The following is a 21369-nucleotide window of genomic DNA, read 5'->3' as shown; positions in this document are numbered from 1 at the left end:
CTTCAACATTATCCAATCCATAAAGGGAATGAGGGGTGTATCTCAAAACACATTTTCTTTGGAATTATTTTATCTAGCACCCAAAATGTTTCTACCAATGTTTACTGACGTTAATTGCTCAAAGTATTTTTACATCAGAAGCTGTTAAAATGTGTTAAAAGATTTTCTTATAAAACATACAGAAATATTCTAAAGCAAATCTATTTTCACAATAAAGACCATCATATGTACTAATTAAAATGTAGCAGTATCAGATATTTTAATATAATATCAAGCATATCATATATTGGTAAGAATTAACTATAACTAGAGCATTATATTTTTTTACTATTTCAGGAAACACATAAATAACATACCAGTTCTTTCAGCTTTGTTACTAGTGGCCCTTACACACCACTCTTTTTTAAAATATGACTTCAAATTGCAAAGGTTCATATTCCAACTTTTGACTAAAGTTAATTTACTTTGTGTATTTGTAATACATGAAGGTAATTGTTTTATGCATGACCATCTAGCTATTTTGCTGTTTTACACAGTGTAACAGGTGTCAAGAGAGTCACACGTAGATTCTATCACTTAAGATAGAATGTGTCAGCTAGTAGTAGTTTCAAGAATCCAAGGCCCTTGTGCCTGGCGGCATGGCCTAGAAGCTAAAGTCCTTGCCTTGAATGCGCCAGGATCCCATATGGGCATCAGTTCTAATCCTGGCAGCTCCACTTCCCATCCAGCTCCCTGCTTGTGGCCTGGGAAAGCAGTCGAGGACGGCCCAAAGTCTTGGGACCCTGCACCTGCGTGGGAGACCTGGAGGAAGTTCCTGGTTCCTGGCTTTGGATCGGCACAGCACCGACCGTTGCGCTCACTTGGGGACTGAATCATCGGGGAGTGACTCATCGGACGGAAGATCTTCCTCTCTATCTCTCCTCCTCTCTGTATATCTGACTTTGTAATAAAAATAAATAAATCTTAAAAAAAAAAAAAAAAAGAATCCAAGGCCCTCTCCTGAAGAACAGGTGAGAGAGCTGAGCCACAGAAATGTGTTGCGAGGCCTTTTCGTGACACAGTATCTTCTAACTGACACAGCAGTTGTGACATAATTAACTAACCACTGCAGAGCACACACACATGCTCTAAGGATGTTTTTGCACATCTAATGGAACTCTATTTACTTTAGCACCACTCACTTGACTGGGACAGACAAATGAACCATGAGTACAGGGGATGATGAAATCTAAGAACAAAGCAAGGAGCTAAAAGACCAAAGGGGAGAAAATTCCATCAGAGCAGAATAATTATTTCCAAATAAATCATTGTGTAATTTTTTTTAAATGACCTCTGACCTGTGAGGTAGTGGAAGAGGAAAGTCAAAATGACAAATTGCTAATCATGCCAAGAGACCCCTCTTCCCTTTCCTGATGATGTTTCCTCAACATGAGTGGTAGTTTCCTTAGGCCAGCCAATGACAGGGGGCTAATTTGCTTTATGCTATGGATATCTGCATTCAGGGACTTAATGTACCGTAATCCTAGCTGCCTCGTCAGTTCTAATAAAGACAGGAACAGAATGTAACATATTATTGTGAGGAATTCTACTTTCAACTAATGGCTACTTCTTTCAAGAAGAGAAACAAAACACAGTAGTTCCTATCCTTCCTCTAAATTATTTACCAACAAAACACTTTGAATTTACCTTGTGCCCCGAAAAGTAAGATTAGATTAACTGAGTAATTATTCACTCTTCCCTATTAAGATGAAATGTTTTATGTGTTTCTTCATTACCTCTTAATACTTAATCCTAAGTGACCTGGGCATTTTTATCTTAGTATTCCAACTTGGCTATATTTTACAGATTCTGGGTAAATTAATCTTCTGAAGTACAACTCTGATGCTTCCCTTCTGCAGAGAAATCTTCCAATCTCACATTTTTGATGAACAAATCACTATTATTATAGGACCCGATGCTTGTAAGAAACAAACTTATCTTCTTATAACCACCTGCTATTATTATTTATACTAACATTCAACTTTCTACCTCATTTTAACCACACTTTTGATTTCATAATCTGAGTCTGATTCCTTTCAAGTCTTTGCACAATTTATTCATTCCACCCAGCCACATCTCCACATCCACCCTTGACAAGCTGAAATCCCAAGGTCTAGCAAAAAGAACATTTAACTCTTTGACAGGCTTTATCAAATTCTACTTTTTGTAGTATATAGCACTGTGCCTTCCGTTAAATATCTGTTGAATGAAAGCAAAATCACCTTCCAAAAAATGCTGATTAAGGATATCCTTCCCTCCCCTTTTTTCTTTGCTGGTATTGTGCTTTCCCGGATTTAAAGAAAAAAAAAAACTATATTGTATCAAACAATTACAGTTCTTGTTCTTTTTCAAATGACATCTTCCTTTATGTTTTTCATCATGTATGAGGACCCCCCCAAGCCTGATTATTCTTGCTGATTTGCCTATCATTACACAAAACCATTATTATAGACAAACTGCATAAATCTCATTATTCAGAACGTTGAGGAATATTTCAAATACTGGCTATTAACTTCAGAAGCTCACTTGAGTTCCAAGCTTGATACTGGGATGTTGAGTTTTTATTATGAAGACTCCTTCAAAGCCACCAGAAATAAGCGAATTGATATCAATGTTCAAGTTCGACAAACTGAGAAAAATGAAATGAAAATGATCTAACTTGGGAATATTTCGCAACTGTTCTCTCCTAATCAACCTGAGTAGGCCATTTATTTTTATAAGTTGAAATGATTGAAAATAGCTGTCATATAACAGTAAAAACAGAGCAGCTCCTCCCAACATATCAACAATACTCAAATCTCACAGAGAACTGACAAAACATAAGCCTTCATTAAAAAAAAATAAAACCAAATATCTTCTCTGTTCCTACTAATACTCTATACTAGCAGAAGCTAAAGATATCCAGTACCAGCTCCGAATGTGCAATTATAAATGAGTTTTTCTTACCCAGAACTAATTTCTTTAAAGTTTTATAAGTAGCATACTTTGCTAAACTAAATAGTTGATATACTTGGGCAATGGGGCAATTAAATTACCTGTTGAATGAGTGAGCGAGCCTCTTCAGAAACACATTCTGGCATGTTCAAGGTAGTATGTGTGTTTATTCCCGCTGGATGGCACTCTACCAGAGTCTGAAACAATCAACCAGATACACTTCTTATCCCAAACAGCATCATATTCTATTGCCACAGGATTCACAGACAGTAAGTACGGAAAACTCAAATTTTACCTCAATCTGAAGCATAATAATTAACACAGTGTCAACCAAGCAATTTAGGCTGAGGACTAAGAGTCCACAGAACTCCTAACAGAAACAAAGGCAGGCAATCCTCACGGTCACATCATAAGCCTAGCATATTACCATGCCCACTCTTTTCATTTTAAGATGAACGATTTATAATAGAAAAGTTTATGTTATACTCTAAACAGAGAATTAATACCTTTTAAATACCTAATACTGTTTCAAAATTAAATTAAACCTCCAAAGTTTTTAGACTGTATTGACACTTTTTACCCTGGTATAGCACTTTAAGTGCATACAAAGGTGATTTACAAAAGTCAACTTCACAACAGTGTTAAGTCACTATTCTACATATTTAAGGGACAATACTATTTGCTAAAATACAATTGCTCATTTACTTTATTAAAGTCTGTTAACCTCAAGCATCATACTGAAAGCATCATACTTGGGGCAGGCACTGGGCTCACAGATAAGACACCATCAGGGATATTCACATCCCATACAGAAGTGACTGATTTGAAACACAGCTCCATTCTGGATTCCTCTAACTGCTAATGTGTATCACCTTCAGCACACAGTAGGATGGTTCAAGCACTCCAGGGTCTTGGTTTCAGTCTATCCCAGCCCTATCTGCTGTGGGCATCTGGGGAGTGGACTAGCTGATAGAAGATATTTCTCCCTCTTTCTGTCTTCCAAATATGGTAGAAATAATTTTTTAAAAAGTTTTCTATAAAAGTATTTACCAGAGAGTATATAAATTATTTCCTTCAGTTAGTATAGGTAGGGAAAATTACAGTATTGAGGAAAAAATATTACCATTAATACCTATGTTAATTTTCTAAAATGAGAATTCCTTCCTGGATCCATAAAGGTATTTAAAACATACACAGACTTCTAACATCTTTACATAAACCTTAAAGCTCTAACCCTTTATATTAAATTAGAATTATAGATAACAAAGAATATTCAGTCTTCTACCTCACTAAGTAACACTAGGATGTAACTTTATTAACAATTTGTTCAAAAAATACAATTTCACTTTTCAAGAAAATGTAGAATCTTGGTAGACTTCCAATTCTCTACTTGTTTTTGGTATCAAAGATTTTCTTACTTAGTCCACGACCTAAAAAGTAAAGGAAAAGGCTAATGTTCTTGATTTGAAATCAAGGCAGCATTTGGATAAATTTATTAAATGTCCAGGTCACTGCTTACCTTGCCAGTGAGAAGTTCAAAGAGGACAGCACCCAAACTCCACCAATCACAGGCTTCCGTTTCTTCCGTGATCGCTCCAACCTCTGAACATACCATAAAAGGTTGATATTAAAATTCCAAAGGTCAATTAAACTTTCAAAATTAACATGTATTAGCAAGGTGACCTCTTTAATGCTGAGCGAGCAGATACTAAATACTACTGGGCTTTCAAAATTCCTGAAAGTTACTTATCCCTTTGGTCACCCACTGTGGTTGCAATTTTTTTCTTGACGCGGTCATGTATTAAACTGAGACATTTGTTCTTTAGTTGATAGAGGGACACCTTCAAGACGCTATGCTTAAAAGCTATATGAACCTACACAATCAGCATTTTGCCTAATTTTTCAAATTTGAGAAGGAATATATCTTTTGTGCCTTAGAAGGAACTTCAAAAATCATCAGTAGCAACATTAATTATTCTTCTACTTAGAAGTTAAAAGCTAGAGAGGTGACATGCCCTTCCTAATGTCACACAGCAGTATCCTCTTCCCTCCTCTATATAATCAATGGTTTTCTTTTTTTTTTTTTTTAAGATTTATTTTATTTTTATTACAAAGTCAGACATACTGAGAGGAGGAGAGACAGAGAGGAAGTGGAGCTGCTGGGATTAGAACCAGCAGCCATATGGGATCAAGGCGAGGACCTTAGCCACCAGGCCACGCTGCCGAGCCCAATCAATGGTTTTCAACCACGAAAGAGCAATCCACCTACTGTGCTCCTTAGAAGCAAAGATCTAGTGTTTGAAGCCACCACTGAAACTATTGACTAAAATAAGAGCTTTTACAAATTTACAGATTGTAATTCTTTCTGTAATGTCCAACTCTTACCAGCACAAGTTCTTTACACAAAGCGTGAGCTTCTAGGGGCCATCTTTCAGTCTCTGATACACATCAGCAACCACTCGTGATTTTACCATTCTTTAAGCTTTCAGCCCTCAATGTCATTACTTGATAGGTTCTTGTCCTTTCATGATGACATTCAGCTCATCAGCAACCCTTATTATCTACCCTTTCATTTCCACTTGGTTGTACAAAAATCCCTGTTATTTGACAATAAGTAGCCCAGAGCTCACAATAACATCAGTTTGTAAGCAGAATGGAAGGAGAGGGTAATAAATGGAAGAGGCTGTAGCCACACAGCTTTTAAACAACGCTTAGTATTCCAACTGTTTAACAGAAAGTTCCTAAAACAGTATGAGCTTCAAGTGACGCAGCAAACGTCATGTGAGCCAAAACAGCAACAACAACAAAACAGCAATTCATTTATAAAGTACTGAATTTACTCCACTGCAGCAAACTCAACCCACAAGCACACTTTTCCTGTGTTTCAGGAAGCACAAGACTATGAATTTCATAGCACTTTGCTAGTCCGCTTCTCTCAAGTGCAAAGCACAATCTCAATTCTATACTAGTTAACTTCAGTGAGGTGATAAAAGAAATCAACTAGTTCAAACTACTGCTCCTATAGAATTACTGGTCCTTGTAAAACAGCTGCTGGTTTGAGAAATTCAAAATCACCTATCTAATGACACAAGTTTAATCAAATACATTGCACATCTCTATGATGGGGTACAACTACACAACCATTTTAAATGATGCCTTCCTATAAGATTTCAGTACATAAGTAAATGGCAAATACATAAATATGTATTACATTGCTTTTAAAAAGCTGGAAAACAAATAGATTCTTGACTTAAAAGTATGCTTAGAAAAAAGACTGATTAAAAAATTCAAATGTTTTAGTAATTTGCCTCTGGAGTGGTAATTTTTTAGTTTTTATTTATTTGTTTATTTGAAAGGTAGAGACAGGACACAGAGAAGATATCTCCCATCTGCCAATTCATTTCCCAAATATCCATAGTCAAGCCTGGGCAAGGTCAAAGCCAGAGGCCCAGAACTCAACCCAGGTCTCTACTGTAGGCGGGTGTTGAGGACTGGGGTTTTTGTGCCATCCCCTGCCATCCCCTAGCATGTGCATTACCAGGAAGCTGGAATTGGCAGCAGAGCTGAGGCGCATCCCAAGATATTGTGGTGTGAGTACCCCGAGTGATGTCTTAACCTCTGCACCAAGCATCTACCCCTACAACATTTACATTGATGGAGTCACAGGAACAGTTCCACCTCGACGGAATAAGTCTTAGAAGAAGAGCTGAAAACATTTGGGCCCATTACTCTGAAACAGAAAGCAGCAGCCATATGCATGATAATCCTCCCTGAGTGTCTGTTCACTTCCAGACTTTGCTTCAGAGAGAACATGGGCTAGGAATCAGGGGTCCTGGGATGGGTCTTCAGGAATTCATGTAGCCAGTCTGTAAAAGTAAAGAGCTGAGGATCTCTTGGTTAAATTTAGCTCTATGTTTCATGATTCTGATACTTGGGGATTCCCTAAAACAGCGATCCTCATAAAGAACAGCTGCTGGGCGCTCCAACTCCATCCATCAATGCAAGCTGCTCCCAGATTCAGAAACAATGCCCACCTGCCCCCCAGAAGGCTGCATTACTTCCAGAAGTGTGTGCTGCTGGAAAGGATATGTGTTTTGAAACTTTAGAAGAGTAAAAACAGAAAATTTATTACAGTTACATCATCAAATATAACCTTTTGTTCCTTTCCTCCCAGTATAAAGCAGACAATGTATTACATCATTTCCCTGTTCCAAATTCTTAAACGGCTTCTCACTGACCAAAAAGCAGCATTTAAACAGCCTGCTCAATCAGGCATGCATATATGTAATCAGGACTCCATAAGAAGGTCTGAGCCTATCAGATTTATTCAAACAGCACATGAAGCAGCTACAAGAGGGAACATATACTAGGCACTATTCTTCCACTGAACTCTTATACTTTGACCACACTGCTTAAAAAAAAAAAAATTCCCCACTAGCACATTAGCACATTATTAGGTTTTGCTTTTAAATATCACTTGGCTCAAGAATTTCACTTACTCCAGTTGTTGTTGCCATACAGCAAGCAATATATACTTATATTTCTTAGTTTGGTGAAGATTTGTAACCAGTTCACAATTCCCTACGTGAAGCCATCTCTCGGCCATCTGTTTTGACTCTGCCACCAGCAGGCCTCACTTTGCATGCATGAATGACGTTCTGCTCACAGTAGGTGCACACATTGTGAAGATGATATTCCCCACAAGAAAAATGGCAGCTAACCTTTGCTGACTGCTTACTGCAGGGAAGGAGCCAAGTAGGACACCTTACATGAATTATTTACAATTACCCATGCAACCTTATAAAGGATGTATTATGGCAGAGTAACTGAGAGAAACAGAATATTCTATTTCTGTGTTCGGGAAGAAGAGAAACATGTAGACCAGTCACCTCATAAAGAGATGTGCAAATGAACAGATGGTCCTGTGGTATGAGGAGCACTAGACTAGACCCACAGCCCAAGTCTCTGCTCACAAGGTTTCTTGTTGGAAATGAGTTTGGGCATCCTGAGCTGGATTTATGTAATGAGTGGTTAACATCATTTAGAGAGACACCTTTCAAATTCAATGCCATCACCAGTGAAACCTAAACCATAAAAAACTACATGCAAGGTCTGTTCTCTCACATGACTCCTGGGACCCTGCTCCATTCCCACGCCCCACAGCCTGTGGGGTGGGGATACAGCAGGAGGGCATTCTGAAGCCACCAGAATACATGTATATACTACATCATGTGGAAGCTCAATGGGTTTGTATGACAGACAGTGGGATACTGTTTTACTATTAGCAGAAACAGGCATCTACTACAGGGCATAATGTGAAATGTGCATGGATTTGCAAGACAAAGACTCTGAAGAAAACTCAAAATCTGTTTCACTAGTGCCCTAGGGCTATCCATTTTGCTATCACCACCGCCCCCCCCACCCCCAGTCAGAAGTACCTGGAAAGACATATTAGTGAGGCACACATGAGACAGATAAGGCTGTCTTTTCCTTGACTGGTTCCTGTGAACCTGTTCCAGGAAAGAGTTTAAGAACCAGGGAAAGGGGTTCTGGGCTCCTTCGAAATCCCTGGTACCAGGTCGTTCACAAGCAGATAATGACCATTGCAAATGTAGGCTGTTTACCACAGTGCCTGATGTGCCCAACGCATAGGTCACAGAGATGGCAACAAGTAACCCAGGCAAACCCTAAAACCAATTCAGTTTCCCACCTGCAATTGGGCTTGAGAGCTGGTCCAGAGTGCCCATGCAGTGTGTGAAGTCACTGCTGGTGATACCTCACACTGCTGGCTACAGCCACTTCTTTCACCTCCATCTTCCCTTGACTCTTAACTCTTTCTTCTTCCCTAACAGCCTTCCTCTTTGCCTTTCCTTGAGTTTGATAATAAACATAAAATGGTAAATTTTCCCATGAAAATACAGGGGGAAAAGGGGGATAATGAACAAATAGTGAACCACCCTCGAAATTCTTCAAAATGACCTTCTTAGTAGCAGGGATTCACTAATTATGTGAAATTGACATCATGACCAACTGTCCTTGATTTTCACAGATGACACTAAGCTACAACAAAGAATTCTCCAAGTAACATACAAAGAACTTCCTACCAGCTGGGAAGCTTAAATATTAGAACAAATGAAAGTAAGAACTTAGGAGATTTCGTTTCAGTTTTGAGGCATAGAATTTATTTTTCTTTTAATTACTGAAATGAAGGGCATGAGTTGTCCTTTTAATATCCTTAAGGACAAAAACATCTTAGACTAAAGGTCTAATATACACACTGAAAGTTTATGGCTCAAAAGATGCCTGAGCTTGTGTGGCTGGCTGTTGCTTTTTGCTTGTCAAAACTTACACAAAAAGCTCAAACACAAAACAAGAGCGTGGATTCATATATAAATCTACATGCTACTCAGCACAGGCACAGGATGCGTGTGTCTAAGGTCAAAAGTAGATATAAAGAAATAAATCTGGAAAGCTATTATAAAAGTCTAACAAAGCTGAGAAATCCCTTTAAATTTTTACTCAAATTTGAAAGATCTTTAAAAAGTAGCAGGGGAAAAATTATAAAGGATAAATTCTATCACTGTTTTGTGAAGTTTTGATGCAAAGCCCTTGCCCCAGCATCCCAGGTAAAGCCTTCACCTCCACAGGTGCATGTCTTACAGGCCTCGAAGCAGAATGACCAGGGGGACAAGTAAACCTATTCCCTCAGCAAACACTTTCTCAGGCCATTTCCATGAAAACTTGTGGAACGCTGGTGATATGAAGGAATTCTGGGTTGTTGTTTGTGCATTAAAGAGTTGCATTGCCAGGGCTCTAGCTACGCTGTTGTTTGGACCTGGCTCTGGGTCACCAAGTTCCTTGAAAGTGAGGACAGTCAGACCTATGACATTCTTTCTATCTCTTACACACCCTGAAAATATTTTCAAAATCCTCATGAGCCTGTTATAGAACTTCTTCCTCTCAGTCTACGGCCACACACCCTGAATGCGCCCGATCTCGTCTGATCTTGGAAGGTCAGCAGGGTCGGGCCTGGTTAGTACTTGGATGGGAGAACTTCTTCCTCCATTTGCACAAGATGCCCAAGCAGTGGGCTTCTGCTGAGTCAGCCTCTCCTATCCTCTTTTCTGCACATAGCCACGCCTCCCTTTCCATAACAGACAAGTACCGGGCAGCAAGTAAAACACACACATAAATGTCACTAAATGTAATCACTGTCACCTTTTAATGTACTGGATATACAGAATCAGCTCAATTAGACTTCAACACATCCAAAAATGTCTGAGGACATCAAATGCATGAGTATGTTAGTAAAATTCTAAAACTTCCATGCCAGTACTCTCAATTCAGATATTTCATTTATAATATAGAATCTTACTGATTCATATTAATGATTCAAACTACATTTCAGCAGTGAATAAACAAGTTTACATCAAACAATTAAGATACCACAACAAAAATTGTGCTCTGCTTGCCTCTGTTTTATGCATGTTTAACACCTCATAGAACTCTCTTTAGCAACCTAACCCAAACCCTTGCTAACCCTTCTTGCCAAAGGCCTGCTTTTGAGCCCTTTACAATCATCAGTTGGAGATTTCAAAGTCCCCCTCTTGTAGTCAAAAATAATATTTAACCTGACTGAATTCAAGACTGTAACTATAAGAAACCCAGTTCCTGAAAAGTACAGGAAAAAGGCAGAAAGCTGAGACTCGGGGAACTCTCCGAAGCTTCTGCGCGACAAGTGAAGGGGAAGCACACCCCCTCAGTCTGGCAGGGATCCCAGAGACGCGGGGCACCCCAGCGGAGTGCGACGACACTTACCCACCTACGGGTGCAGAGCCTGCTCTGCAGAACTACCCAGCTTAAAATGCATGGACTGGTCAAAGACATGCCTCAAAAACAAGCACTGAACTACAGCTGAAGCTATGCTGGAAACTACACACAACATTGAGCAAAGCGGAAAACTCAGGTTGAATTGAAGCTGCAAATGAAAACCTACCTTTCCAGAAAGTTGTCTAAATGCCAAGCATCTTGCATTTTAAGCAACTATAGTGCCTCAACAACTCAAATTCAGAATTCTCCTGTAAAGACGTTACTGCTAACATGCTAAATCACAGGGTGATCTCAAAATTATTATAACTATGAAACAATGAAGGCCACATAAAAATCACTGAAAACAGCAATTGTTGCAAATACAGGTGTATCTCATATGCAAATAAACATTTAGAAGCTGAATGAATCTGTCACTTACTACATTTAGTCCATATCTCAGAATGATGGAGCAACTTTAAAGCACAGACCCAGGCAATAGTTTACAAGGAAAAACAGCGGGAAGTAACACTGTGGCAGGATGGCAGATAGAGTAACAAAACAGATTAACCTTTAGGATCCAGTGAGGCCTTTGGTGAAGAAAATGGGATGAAAGCAAAGGCAAACTATAGCAAACCTTAAAATTAAGTACCATGTGCCCTTCTATAGTGTCAGAAATAAAGCTAGTGTCTTGAAGTGTTTTGTAAGATTTAAACTGCCATTACAATTGGCCGAGAATTTGCTAACTCTCTTCTAAGGGAAGTAAATTTCATTCATGGACTTCCAAGTACAGAAAGGTTTGAAAAAAAAAAAGTCTGATGTCTCATTAGTGACACTCTTGCACCAAGGAAAAGCACATCTTTCTTGTGCAATGAGCATTCCATGTCAGTTAGAGCGCAGAAACAGCACCAACTCCCCACACAATCTCCCCCTGCAGCATCTGTTGCTAATTGAAAGGGACTAGAATTACAAAATCCTCGTCAATTCCTCTCCCCAGCTCTTGCTGTGTATAAAGATCTTCTATGCAGGAGCTGAGCATTAGTCTTCCACCACAGCTGATGACTAAAGAGCAAAGAGAAAGAAACACAGAAGAAGGCATTTTTTGTGTCCAACAATATATGGAACTCAACTGTGGGAACAGGGACAGCTAAGCATGTCTTTTGTTAGCTCAGTAAATTGCCATTCTATAAATGCAACTATTCACCTATAAAGGTCTATTAACATCCTAGTTAACCAATTGTGTATGTCTTCTGTTTGGGTAGTCTCCCTTTTATATAAATCTCCAAAAGTAACTGTCAATATTATACCAATTATGTCTTTTATTTCTGACTCCCAGGCACAGTGCCTGGGACGATGAGGCACTTAATGTTTGTTGAATAAATATATCAATCTTGTATTTGTAGCACTGTTCATTCGAGGCATTCAAAGCACCTACAGAGGCCTCATCACATCTGTTTTCTTCAAATGCCACTGAGCACAGAGACCTACACCAAGACCTTTGTACTTTGACATGGTACAGGGTACAAAGTCTAAAATGTTATCTCAAGCATACTTGGCTGCAAGCTGAAATGCACATTTGAAAAGGGTGAGAGCTGAGGGCTGTGGTATTCCAGGCAAGAGTTCAAGGTAGTATAACTTGAGTAGTAGATTGCACACTGTCCTGCGATCCCTCTGCAGAGCGCAGCAACTGCTGCTGAGGACTCTGGGGTGCTCTGCCCTGGCTGGCCTGTGCTGCGCCAGGGGGAAAAGTTGAGATGTAAGGAATCTAGACACTTCACTACAGGAAATGTGTTACAACTGTGTCAGCTGACTATACTACCTGGCTGCTGCTCTGTTGAGACCATTATTTTCAGTTAAAAGTATTGCTTAGGGCCCGGCGGCATGGCCTAGCGGCTAAAGTCCTCGCCTTGAACGCCCCAGGATCCCATATGGGCGCCGGTTCTAATCCCGGCAGCTCCACTTCCCATCCAGCTCCCTGCTTGTGGCCTGGGAAAGCAGTTGAGGACGGCCCAAAGCATTGGGACACTGCACCTGCGTGGGAGACCTGGAAGAGGTTCCTGGTTCCTGGCTTTGGATCAGCACGTACCGGCCCGTTGCGGCTCACTTGGGGAGTGAATCATCGGATGGAAGATCTTCCTCTCTGTCTCTCCTCCTCTGTATATCTGACTTTGTAATAAAAATTAAAAAAAAATTTTTTTTAAATATTGCTTAAAGGTTATCAAAACCAAATTGATTTAAGTGCAGTGTAGGTCAACTGTGGTACCTTTCGCCACAGAACTATTTTAGCTAGAGGGGCAAATCTGTTACTTTCCACGAACAAGATAAACATGTTACAACCTAAAGCAAGACAAAAGGCCACAGCAATTAAGAAAATTCATTTTAATTTCTGGTTTGGATTGTTCCTCTAACGCCTATAAACTAAATAAATGATCAAAGCCTATCAACTTCAAGTTTCAAAGTCTGAAGGCGCACCACAAGTCACAGGGAGCCTGTGTGTGATGCAAATTAATTCGGACAGAAGGAATTCACTCGCCTAAGGTCTCACAACATCTCTCAGGGGCAGATCTGCAGCCCCAGAGTGACAGACGACAAAGCCTGCAAGGGAGCTTCATTTCCCACTCTGTCCTTTCAAATGGGCATCTTGCTCATTTTTCCTTATTTGATCCTATTTCTAAAATGATTAGCTGCCCAATCACGCATTCTATATCCCATAAAGTCCTCTGATACCATACTCAACTGCTTATCCAAAGCCCTGTTTGTAGAATTGGGTAGATGAACTCTGCAAGTTCCCAGGATCACATGGGTCCATTCAGTCAGGGTATTACTTAGAAAAAACCCAGTGACTTAGAAAAAAATCCAGAGCCTGGTTCTTGGCAGCTAGAGCCCTAGGCAGAGGTGAGACGGGGAGGTGGGGCTGCCCCACCTCACACATATTTGCTCTCTTGGCTCCTCAGTCTCCAGTCTTGCTTCCTGCCACTGCCTCATTGTTAATTCCACCGCTTTTTGGGTAATTCAATTACCTGAACCCTGAGCCTGCTGTGCTGTGGGGAACTGGAAATGAGCACAGGCTACACTCAGCTGGTTTAGGTGAGGTGTAGCAAAATCCCTAACTCTGCTCTCTCCCACTGCCCAGCTCTGGATTTCTGGCTGTTGTGGTGACCTGGCAACCATGTTCTGAGCTTTCTTGCAATTATGTGCACACCTTGAATCAAAACTTCTTCATTTTGCTTGATTCAGCACCTCACAGCCAAGCATCACTTGCTCAAGGGAGTTTACAGGTATCATTTCTATACCATTTCCCTGTGAGGGCAAATAAGAAATGGGTAACTACTACAGGACTTCTGGTTGACTGATTGCAATTATGAGCTCTATACACTCTTGCTTACTCTCTCCCCCTGTGTTTCTGCTAGGAAAAAAAAAAAACCAGCATGCTCCATTTTCCATTGATCATATCACAACAACTCCATTTGGAATAGCCATCGGGTGTCACTGTGTTACCCAACCCAGGCCATTAAAGTTGATTGATGGGGGAAAGACTAACTGAAAATTGTGGGAATGACAGGTACAGCGCTCTCTCTCTCTCTCTCTCTCTCCCCCCCCCCCCCCCCCGTGTCCCTCCGACACACTGTTGCCATGTTAGGTAAGCACATTGGCACAAGTGCTGTGATAAAAAGAGCTTCTGGAATCCTATTTGCCTTATCATCATTAACTGCTTAAAACCTTACTATTAAAGAACACATATTTGAAGGAAGTAATTGTGAAAGGTTGCTTAGAAGTAGAAAGACCTAGTTACCTCCTGGAAATTGAAATGGACAAGATTTTACAGGGTACAGACACTAATGATTTGACCAAAGTAGCTAGCCAAATGCAGTGGCACATAGTATGCAAGACTCAACATAGCTACTTCTTTGTAAGAATGTACGATGCAGCCAATTAAGTGAATGGTCACCAAATACCAACTCAGATGCCAGAAATAAGAAGACTGGTACAATTCCTATTGCAACTACCAGACTCTAATGGCATAGTTCTGTTTGGCAAAGGAAATAACTCTCGAGATCATAAAGAAAAAGATTTAGAGTAAAAAAAGGTTAAAATGAACGTCCTCTGAGTGCTCTACAGCTCAAAGGAAACCGCCCAACCCCACCTCTCAGGGAGCATTTTGAAATGTCCAGAGAGGCTGTATTTCATCACTTCTGTAGGACAGCTTATCGAATCATTCATCATTATAAACTTGCTAGTTCTGGCAGTTGAAGAATGTCTTCTCTTGTGCTGTGCTAATGTGTCATTTTGTAAGAAGCCAGGTAACACAGACCAGACTCTGCGCTATTACTCTGTCTCACTCTCACCTCTAGAGACAAACTGCATTCTGGTCAACTTGGCCAAGTGTGGTTTATGAATGGAACTGTGTCAGCACAGAGTGATGGCAATCCAGGAAGGATCCATGGTTCCAGACCCTTAACTCCACCCATGGAGACTCTCCAGATCCTCTTCACAGCACAAGGGACTTGCCCAGACAAGGCAAGACTTGCGTTAACCTGAAGACCTTTTTTGGTTTATATTTTACACATCGCAAATTTGAAATGCTTTAGGAAAGACTCCCTGGTATAAATTTTCAATACTCTAAAGCAAACAAGAAAAGTTAATGGTTCTCCAAAAGAAGATACCGATTTGCCTTTTATGACAATATGTAAGAAGAGCAAAGAATTAAACAAGCTTGCTAATCATTCAAGAAAAACCTTAAAATGTCTACCATGTTACAAGAGAGCTACCGCTGAAGTTGCTTAAGGATAAATCAAAGAGGTATTGTTTGAATATCAAAATATTAGCCACAAATATTTTCTCTTTTAAAATTATTTTGACAGCTCCTTCTTGCCACAGCTACAGTCATTCTGCCAAGTTATGCCATTATTATCTCAAGATATACACCTATATTTACTTGCTTTCTCTCTTAATTTAACATTCCTAAAATCATATTCCTCTGGCTTGGCAAAATCTAAGTAATCAATTCTTTCTTCTTTCAGCAACTTTGCTTAGTGTGAACCAGGACTTTCAACTCTGATCCCACCTGAAAGCTGTCTTAGCCGCTTCCTCTAGCATTTCCACAGACCCCTCGTTTCCACGTTACATCCTGTGATTTACATCAAGTCTTTAACTTGATAAGAACATACATTTTTAAAGTAGCTCAAAGGAAATAATTCTTCAAACCCTACTATGATAGATGAGAAGCCAGTAGTTAGCCTCACTGAACTTGCTACATGATTTTTGTTTATTTATTTCAACAAATGTGTTATTAAATTGAGGGCTAGAAAAGTCTGAAACAACTTGTCCAAAGCTATGCAACAGGTTATAGTCTGACCTGGAACAAACAGCCAGGTTTGAAAAGTTCAACTCCATCTAAATATTTTACTTAAAATCTTGCATTTCTGATGACCTCAAGCTATTTTCCTCCACCAATGGTCTGAGTTCTACCTCTAATTATCACTACGTAACTATCACACACAGCATCAGGTTTAAACAGAAGCAAATCAGGTGCAAAGCATGTTCATAGAGAACAAGAGAGACCATGCCCAACACTATGTTCATGAGTGATCTTACAAAGTCAAGCTAGAGAAGCAAACGAAAAAATAAATGTCATGCTCCAAAAGCGGAATTGTGCAGACACTTTTCAGCATGATTTTTCTCTGTTTCACTTTCCGCCATCAGCTGCGAGCTGTTTCCAAGTGTGAAATCGCCTAAGAGAGGAAGCAAAGCTGTCGTTTGACATCTGGGAGCGTGGAGATCGGACTGCAGTGAAAAGCATCCTGGACTTTTTCAATTTACACACATATTCACCTATGAATTCTCAAGTCTGAAAAGTGCTCAGTGAGAAGTACTGATGTAAATTTCAAGCATTTCAAAGGCTTACAATGGGTGGAAAATAAAAGTGAATGACACATGCCAACAGGATACCCTATCAACTTGTCTAAGGCTAGAAGAGGGAACTTTGTGATTCTATTAGCATAGATGCTAATATATAAATCACTTTACTTCACCATGTCAGATTTCATACCAAATTTTCAAATACAGCATTTTGGATTTTATATGGTTGAAGGTTTTAGCTTCTATTTCCTAGCTGGTTTTTTGTTTTGTTTTGGTTTGGTTTTTGTTCAAATGACAAAAGACAGTGTCCTCTGGCTTCGTGTGTGTGGCTATGTGTAAACAGATCTAAAATCCGAGTAACCACAAGGAAGTCCCCCGAAGAAGAAGGGCCAGGGCACTTGTGAGTTTATGCTGTGATTTCTCATGGCCAAATAAATCAACAGCAGAACCTGCCCGAGTCTCCTAGGGAAGTGTCTGAAAGTCTCCTGACCTGGACAAGAGACAGTGTCACACTCACTCGGTCACTCTGCACAGCCTGTGCCTCCTCCGTGGATTACTGCTTCGCTTTTTCTCTTCCCTACCTCCACGCTGCGTTTCTGCCATCTGAAAGGAACCCATTTACCAGGAAGCACGTTTATTTCAAATAAAACCTTGCTAGAGAAATCATCCTAGATAATCTAAGGACACAAAGTGAACCTAAAAAGGACTGGTTTCTACTTTGAAAACAGGGCAGGGTTTGATCATTGAATTCGTATTCTCAAGACCCTCTTGATGGGTCTGCAGCTGCAAGCCATTTATGTGCCGCCTTTCTCACAGATGTACACACAGAAAGCTCCGTGGGTTTTGTCTTCTCGTTGTTGGATTTGTTTTATTTAATCTAAAAAAGTAGAAAAAAAATTTTTAAAAGGGTTCTCAGTTTTGTTGTAGAAATTTGGGAATCTCGGACATCCCTGAGTAAAAACGCTGTTGAATTGAACATGACTTTTCAAAAAAGAAATCTAAGATCACAAAGTTGACAAAAAGCCTCCTTAAATAACAGAAGGTGATCATTTGCATTTCAAAATTTATCTCTTACTTTTCCCCTCAATTAGACCAAAACATGTTGATTCACAGGTTTCTGTGTGTGTGTTTTCTTTTCGAAACTTATTTATAGAGCAGAATAATGGCCCCCCTGCTAGTTTGGCATTTGCTCAAGTTTCTGCCCATGTAAATTGAATCTGTTACTGGAAATTTTTCTCAGAATATAAAGGCACATCATCCACAAGATAAAAGCTACATTGCTGATATTATACAGTACAGGGCAGGTGGACAATGTTTTTAGGACAAATACGTGATAAGGATTCCCAGGAGGGAGCAGCGGGAGGGTAGAGGCTGCACACTGTTTAAACAGAAATGAATCTTGTGACAACTTTACTTAATAACCAAACATCTGCTGCTTAACCTGCTTCAAAGTTACTTGTGTGATAATACTAAGGCTAGATCTGGGAAGTGGGAGGGGAATTACTTTAATACTTCATGTTCTAAGGGTAGCAAAAGGGGGGTAAGTACTCTATGTCCCCACATGCATACTGAATGGTGATTTTTACACATAGAAATAGCAGCATACTACCAGTTTGCACCCTTTGGGAAGGGGTGAGAATGAGTCTACGCTCATTAGCAGCACTGCTGTTTAGCTTTGAAACAAAAAGTGATTTACAAAGTTTTGCTCTAATTCCCCCTGCAGGATATAAGCAAGGGGTACACATGGTCTTCACTGAGTTCTAGAACCCTCTACATTCGAGACCATCTAAATTAGAGCATTAGCTTTACTTTTCTATTAAAGTCTTTGCGGGTTTTATCTTGCTGCTAAAAGTAACAGGTCCAAGGAACAAAGATATGTTCCACTACTTTCACTGTATGACATAATACTGGAACACTTTTGCAGTTCACAAAGCTTGAAAGTATAATTATTTTATGCAAAGGATTAAAACAAAACACCCCTTCAGACTACAGCTTTTTTTCAAATGTGAAGGACAAACTGAACAGCAAAAATCCATTAATGGCAGACTGCCACCTGCTGGTGAACTGTGAGAATTGATGTCAAGGAACAGACAACTAGAACTGTGATAAATTCAGTATTGCAGTACACAAACCTGAAAGTATGTATCTGTTGATTAATATAGCATGGTTCCGCTTCATATATATTAAAGTTCTCAGGATGCCAACATGCTATGAATATTAAAGTAAAAATGAGTACACTTGAAACTAAAGAAAAATAATCTACTACAACCACCTCACAGATGGTTGTCAATAAAAATGTAACAACAAAAATAGGAGGCAAGGAGTCAGTGGTGAGCATTCCACTATGCCCACAAGTGTCTAGTGTTGCTGTGTGATTTACACTACTCCGCATTTCAGGATGTAACGGGTTCTTCTCAAAAGAACTCCCAAATTTAATTCTGATCCTGAAGCCTCCAAATTCATCATAAATAAAAACGTTTAGATACATGTATGCACTAACATGTTGTACATTATCAAATTGGACATTTTTAAAAAGGAGATAACTGTAACAAAATGATTCCATGATAAGATTTTGTTTTATCACTAACTAAACCACACTGACAAAACTGCACACACAAAAAGCATGACATATATATATATATGAGAAAAATATATATATTTGAGAAAAACAAAAACAAAATGTAGGCGTGCTCCCTGTCTCTAGGAAGAAGGATGCTAGAAAATGGCAATAACAATAAGGCAGAAACATTAATACTTGTTCTCAGGGAAGTTTCAGGCTATCAGCTTTGTAGATTGGAGAGGTACAAAATAATTCTTATCAATGAAACTTGTACCTAAAACCAAGACAGACCTCTCAATGCTAACTATAACCACTTCTCACTGTGTGGAAAGACAAGCATCAACACACGTTAGCAAGTCGGCTTTAAGCACCACATTAACCATCAACCAACCACGTCCGTGGAAAGCCAATGGGTGACAAGTGCAGCAACAGCAGTCAGCCAAAAACACAAAAGGCTGGGCAAAGGGTGAACAAACTCTGGATTCAAATATAGCCCCATCCAGACTGAAATCAAACCCAATTCACTCCCTTAAGCCACCTTAACAGTCAGCAAAGGACTGAACACCTGCAGAAATAAATCTGTAACTTTTAATTAAAAACTAACAATAATAATAAGGACACCACAATAGGACAAGAGAAAGATCCTTGTTGGATCAAGTCTGGCTAAACAAGTTACTGAAAAATGTGTGCCCAGCACAGTGGCCTAGCAGCTAAAGTCCTCGCCTTGAATGCGCCAGGATCCCATATGAGTGCCGGTTCTAATCCCGGCAGCTCCACTTCCCATCCAGCTCCCTGCTTGTGGCCTGGGAAAGCAGTTGAGGACGGCCCAAAGCCTTGGGACCCTGCACCCGCATGGGAGACCTGAAGGACGTTCTTGGCTCCTGGCTTCGGATTGGCACAGCATAGGCCGTTGCGGTCACTTGGGGAGTGAATCATTGGACAGATCTTCCTCTCTGTCTCTCCTCCTCTCTGTATATCTGACTTTCCAATAAACACTAAATAATTTTTTTTTTCTAAATAAATTTTTAAATTAAAAAAAGGTTACTGAAAAATGAGAATATGCTTCCTACATTTTCCCAAATATATGTTTCTATAATGTGCTCTAAAATGCTAGCTTGTTTCATCACTGCAATCACACTGTGTATTTTTTTTAAATCTGCATTTTACCCATTTTTAGAAACTTCACTTGTTTTAGTCAGCCATCTCTGACATCTAAATAAATATCATCCATTGAAGGAGGTTCAGATATGGGGGTTTGTTCATTTTTGTTTTACTTTTTTTTTTTGAGAAGCAGAAAGAGACCAACCGGAAATGTCCATCTCCTAGTTCGCGCCTCAAATCCCCACAGTGCTCTGGGCTGAGCCAGGAGGAACCCAGGAGCCAGCAAACTCAATCCAGTTTTCCCATGTGGATAGCAGGTTACTAAAGCTATCACTATTGCCTCTCAGGGTCTGCTTCAGCAGAAAGCTGGAGTCAGGAGCCAGAGGCAGGCATCAAACCCAGCCTGTCCAAAGTAGGTGGTGAGTCTTCCCCACTGCTACATGCCAGCCACAGCCCACATTATCTTAGAGCTCCTTCTAAAACACCCAAAGTTAAGACATTTCTAAGAATCCACTACCAGCCCGAAGGGAAGTACAGACCCACTGAACAACAATAGTGTGTGTGTGTGTGTGTGTGCGTGTGTGTATACCTATGGACTAAATAATGCTCTTATCTCCAAATTTTCTTCTTTCAAGGATTAAAGAGATAATACATTCAACACATAAGTAAACTGCTAGTGAAAATTACAACATCTACAAAGAAATAAGAGCTGCTGAGCCACTTTTTCAAGTGAAACATTTGAGGAGATTGCTCTAACCTGGGGCACAGTACATTCTCTCTATGGCATCGCTGTCACAGGAATCTTCAACCTCACTCCACCTGCTAAAATACGTTAGCTGAATGTGTCCTAAAAACAAAACGACAGGAGAAATCAAAACATTTTTCTCTTCCATTTTCTGCAGAAGTGAACTGTAATTACTCCTTTTGTAGCTAAAAACAGTATCATTAAGAATAATGGCATCATTAAGTACTAGAAGCTATTACTGGGGGTGAATTTGCTGCACTGATAATGAAGCTCTAGACAGGAAATGAAGATACTAATTACAAGATAAAACGCCTACTCAGTTAAT

At 39.8% G+C, this 21369-nt stretch overlaps 1 protein-coding gene across 8 annotated transcripts in view; it reads right to left on the bottom strand.

Moving 5' to 3' along the window:
- The window catches only part of RPS6KC1 (ribosomal protein S6 kinase C1), a 159764-nt gene that overhangs the window by 7441 nt on the left and 130954 nt on the right, over positions 1-21369 (bottom strand). For 5 of the 8 annotated variants that reach the window (XM_058669177.1, XM_058669174.1, XM_058669173.1 and 2 more), the window contains 4 exons: positions 21057-21146; positions 4493-4575; positions 3075-3170; positions 1182-1247 (listed from right to left, as the gene is read on the bottom strand). In XM_058669177.1, coding sequence (XP_058525160.1) covers positions 1182-1247; positions 3075-3170; positions 4493-4575; positions 21057-21146 — 335 coding nt within the window. The remainder of the gene's footprint in view (positions 1-1181; positions 1248-3074; positions 3171-4492; positions 4576-21056; positions 21147-21369) is intronic. The other 3 variants (XM_058669175.1, XM_036495349.2, XM_004578647.3) reach the window with 1 other exon arrangement.

This window comes from Ochotona princeps, chromosome 10 (assembly GCF_030435755.1).
Source record: "Ochotona princeps isolate mOchPri1 chromosome 10, mOchPri1.hap1, whole genome shotgun sequence".
NCBI classification, from domain to species: Eukaryota; Metazoa; Chordata; class Mammalia; order Lagomorpha; family Ochotonidae; genus Ochotona; species Ochotona princeps.
Note: the sequence above shows the minus strand (reverse complement) of the source record. Positions and strands in the feature narration are given on the sequence as shown.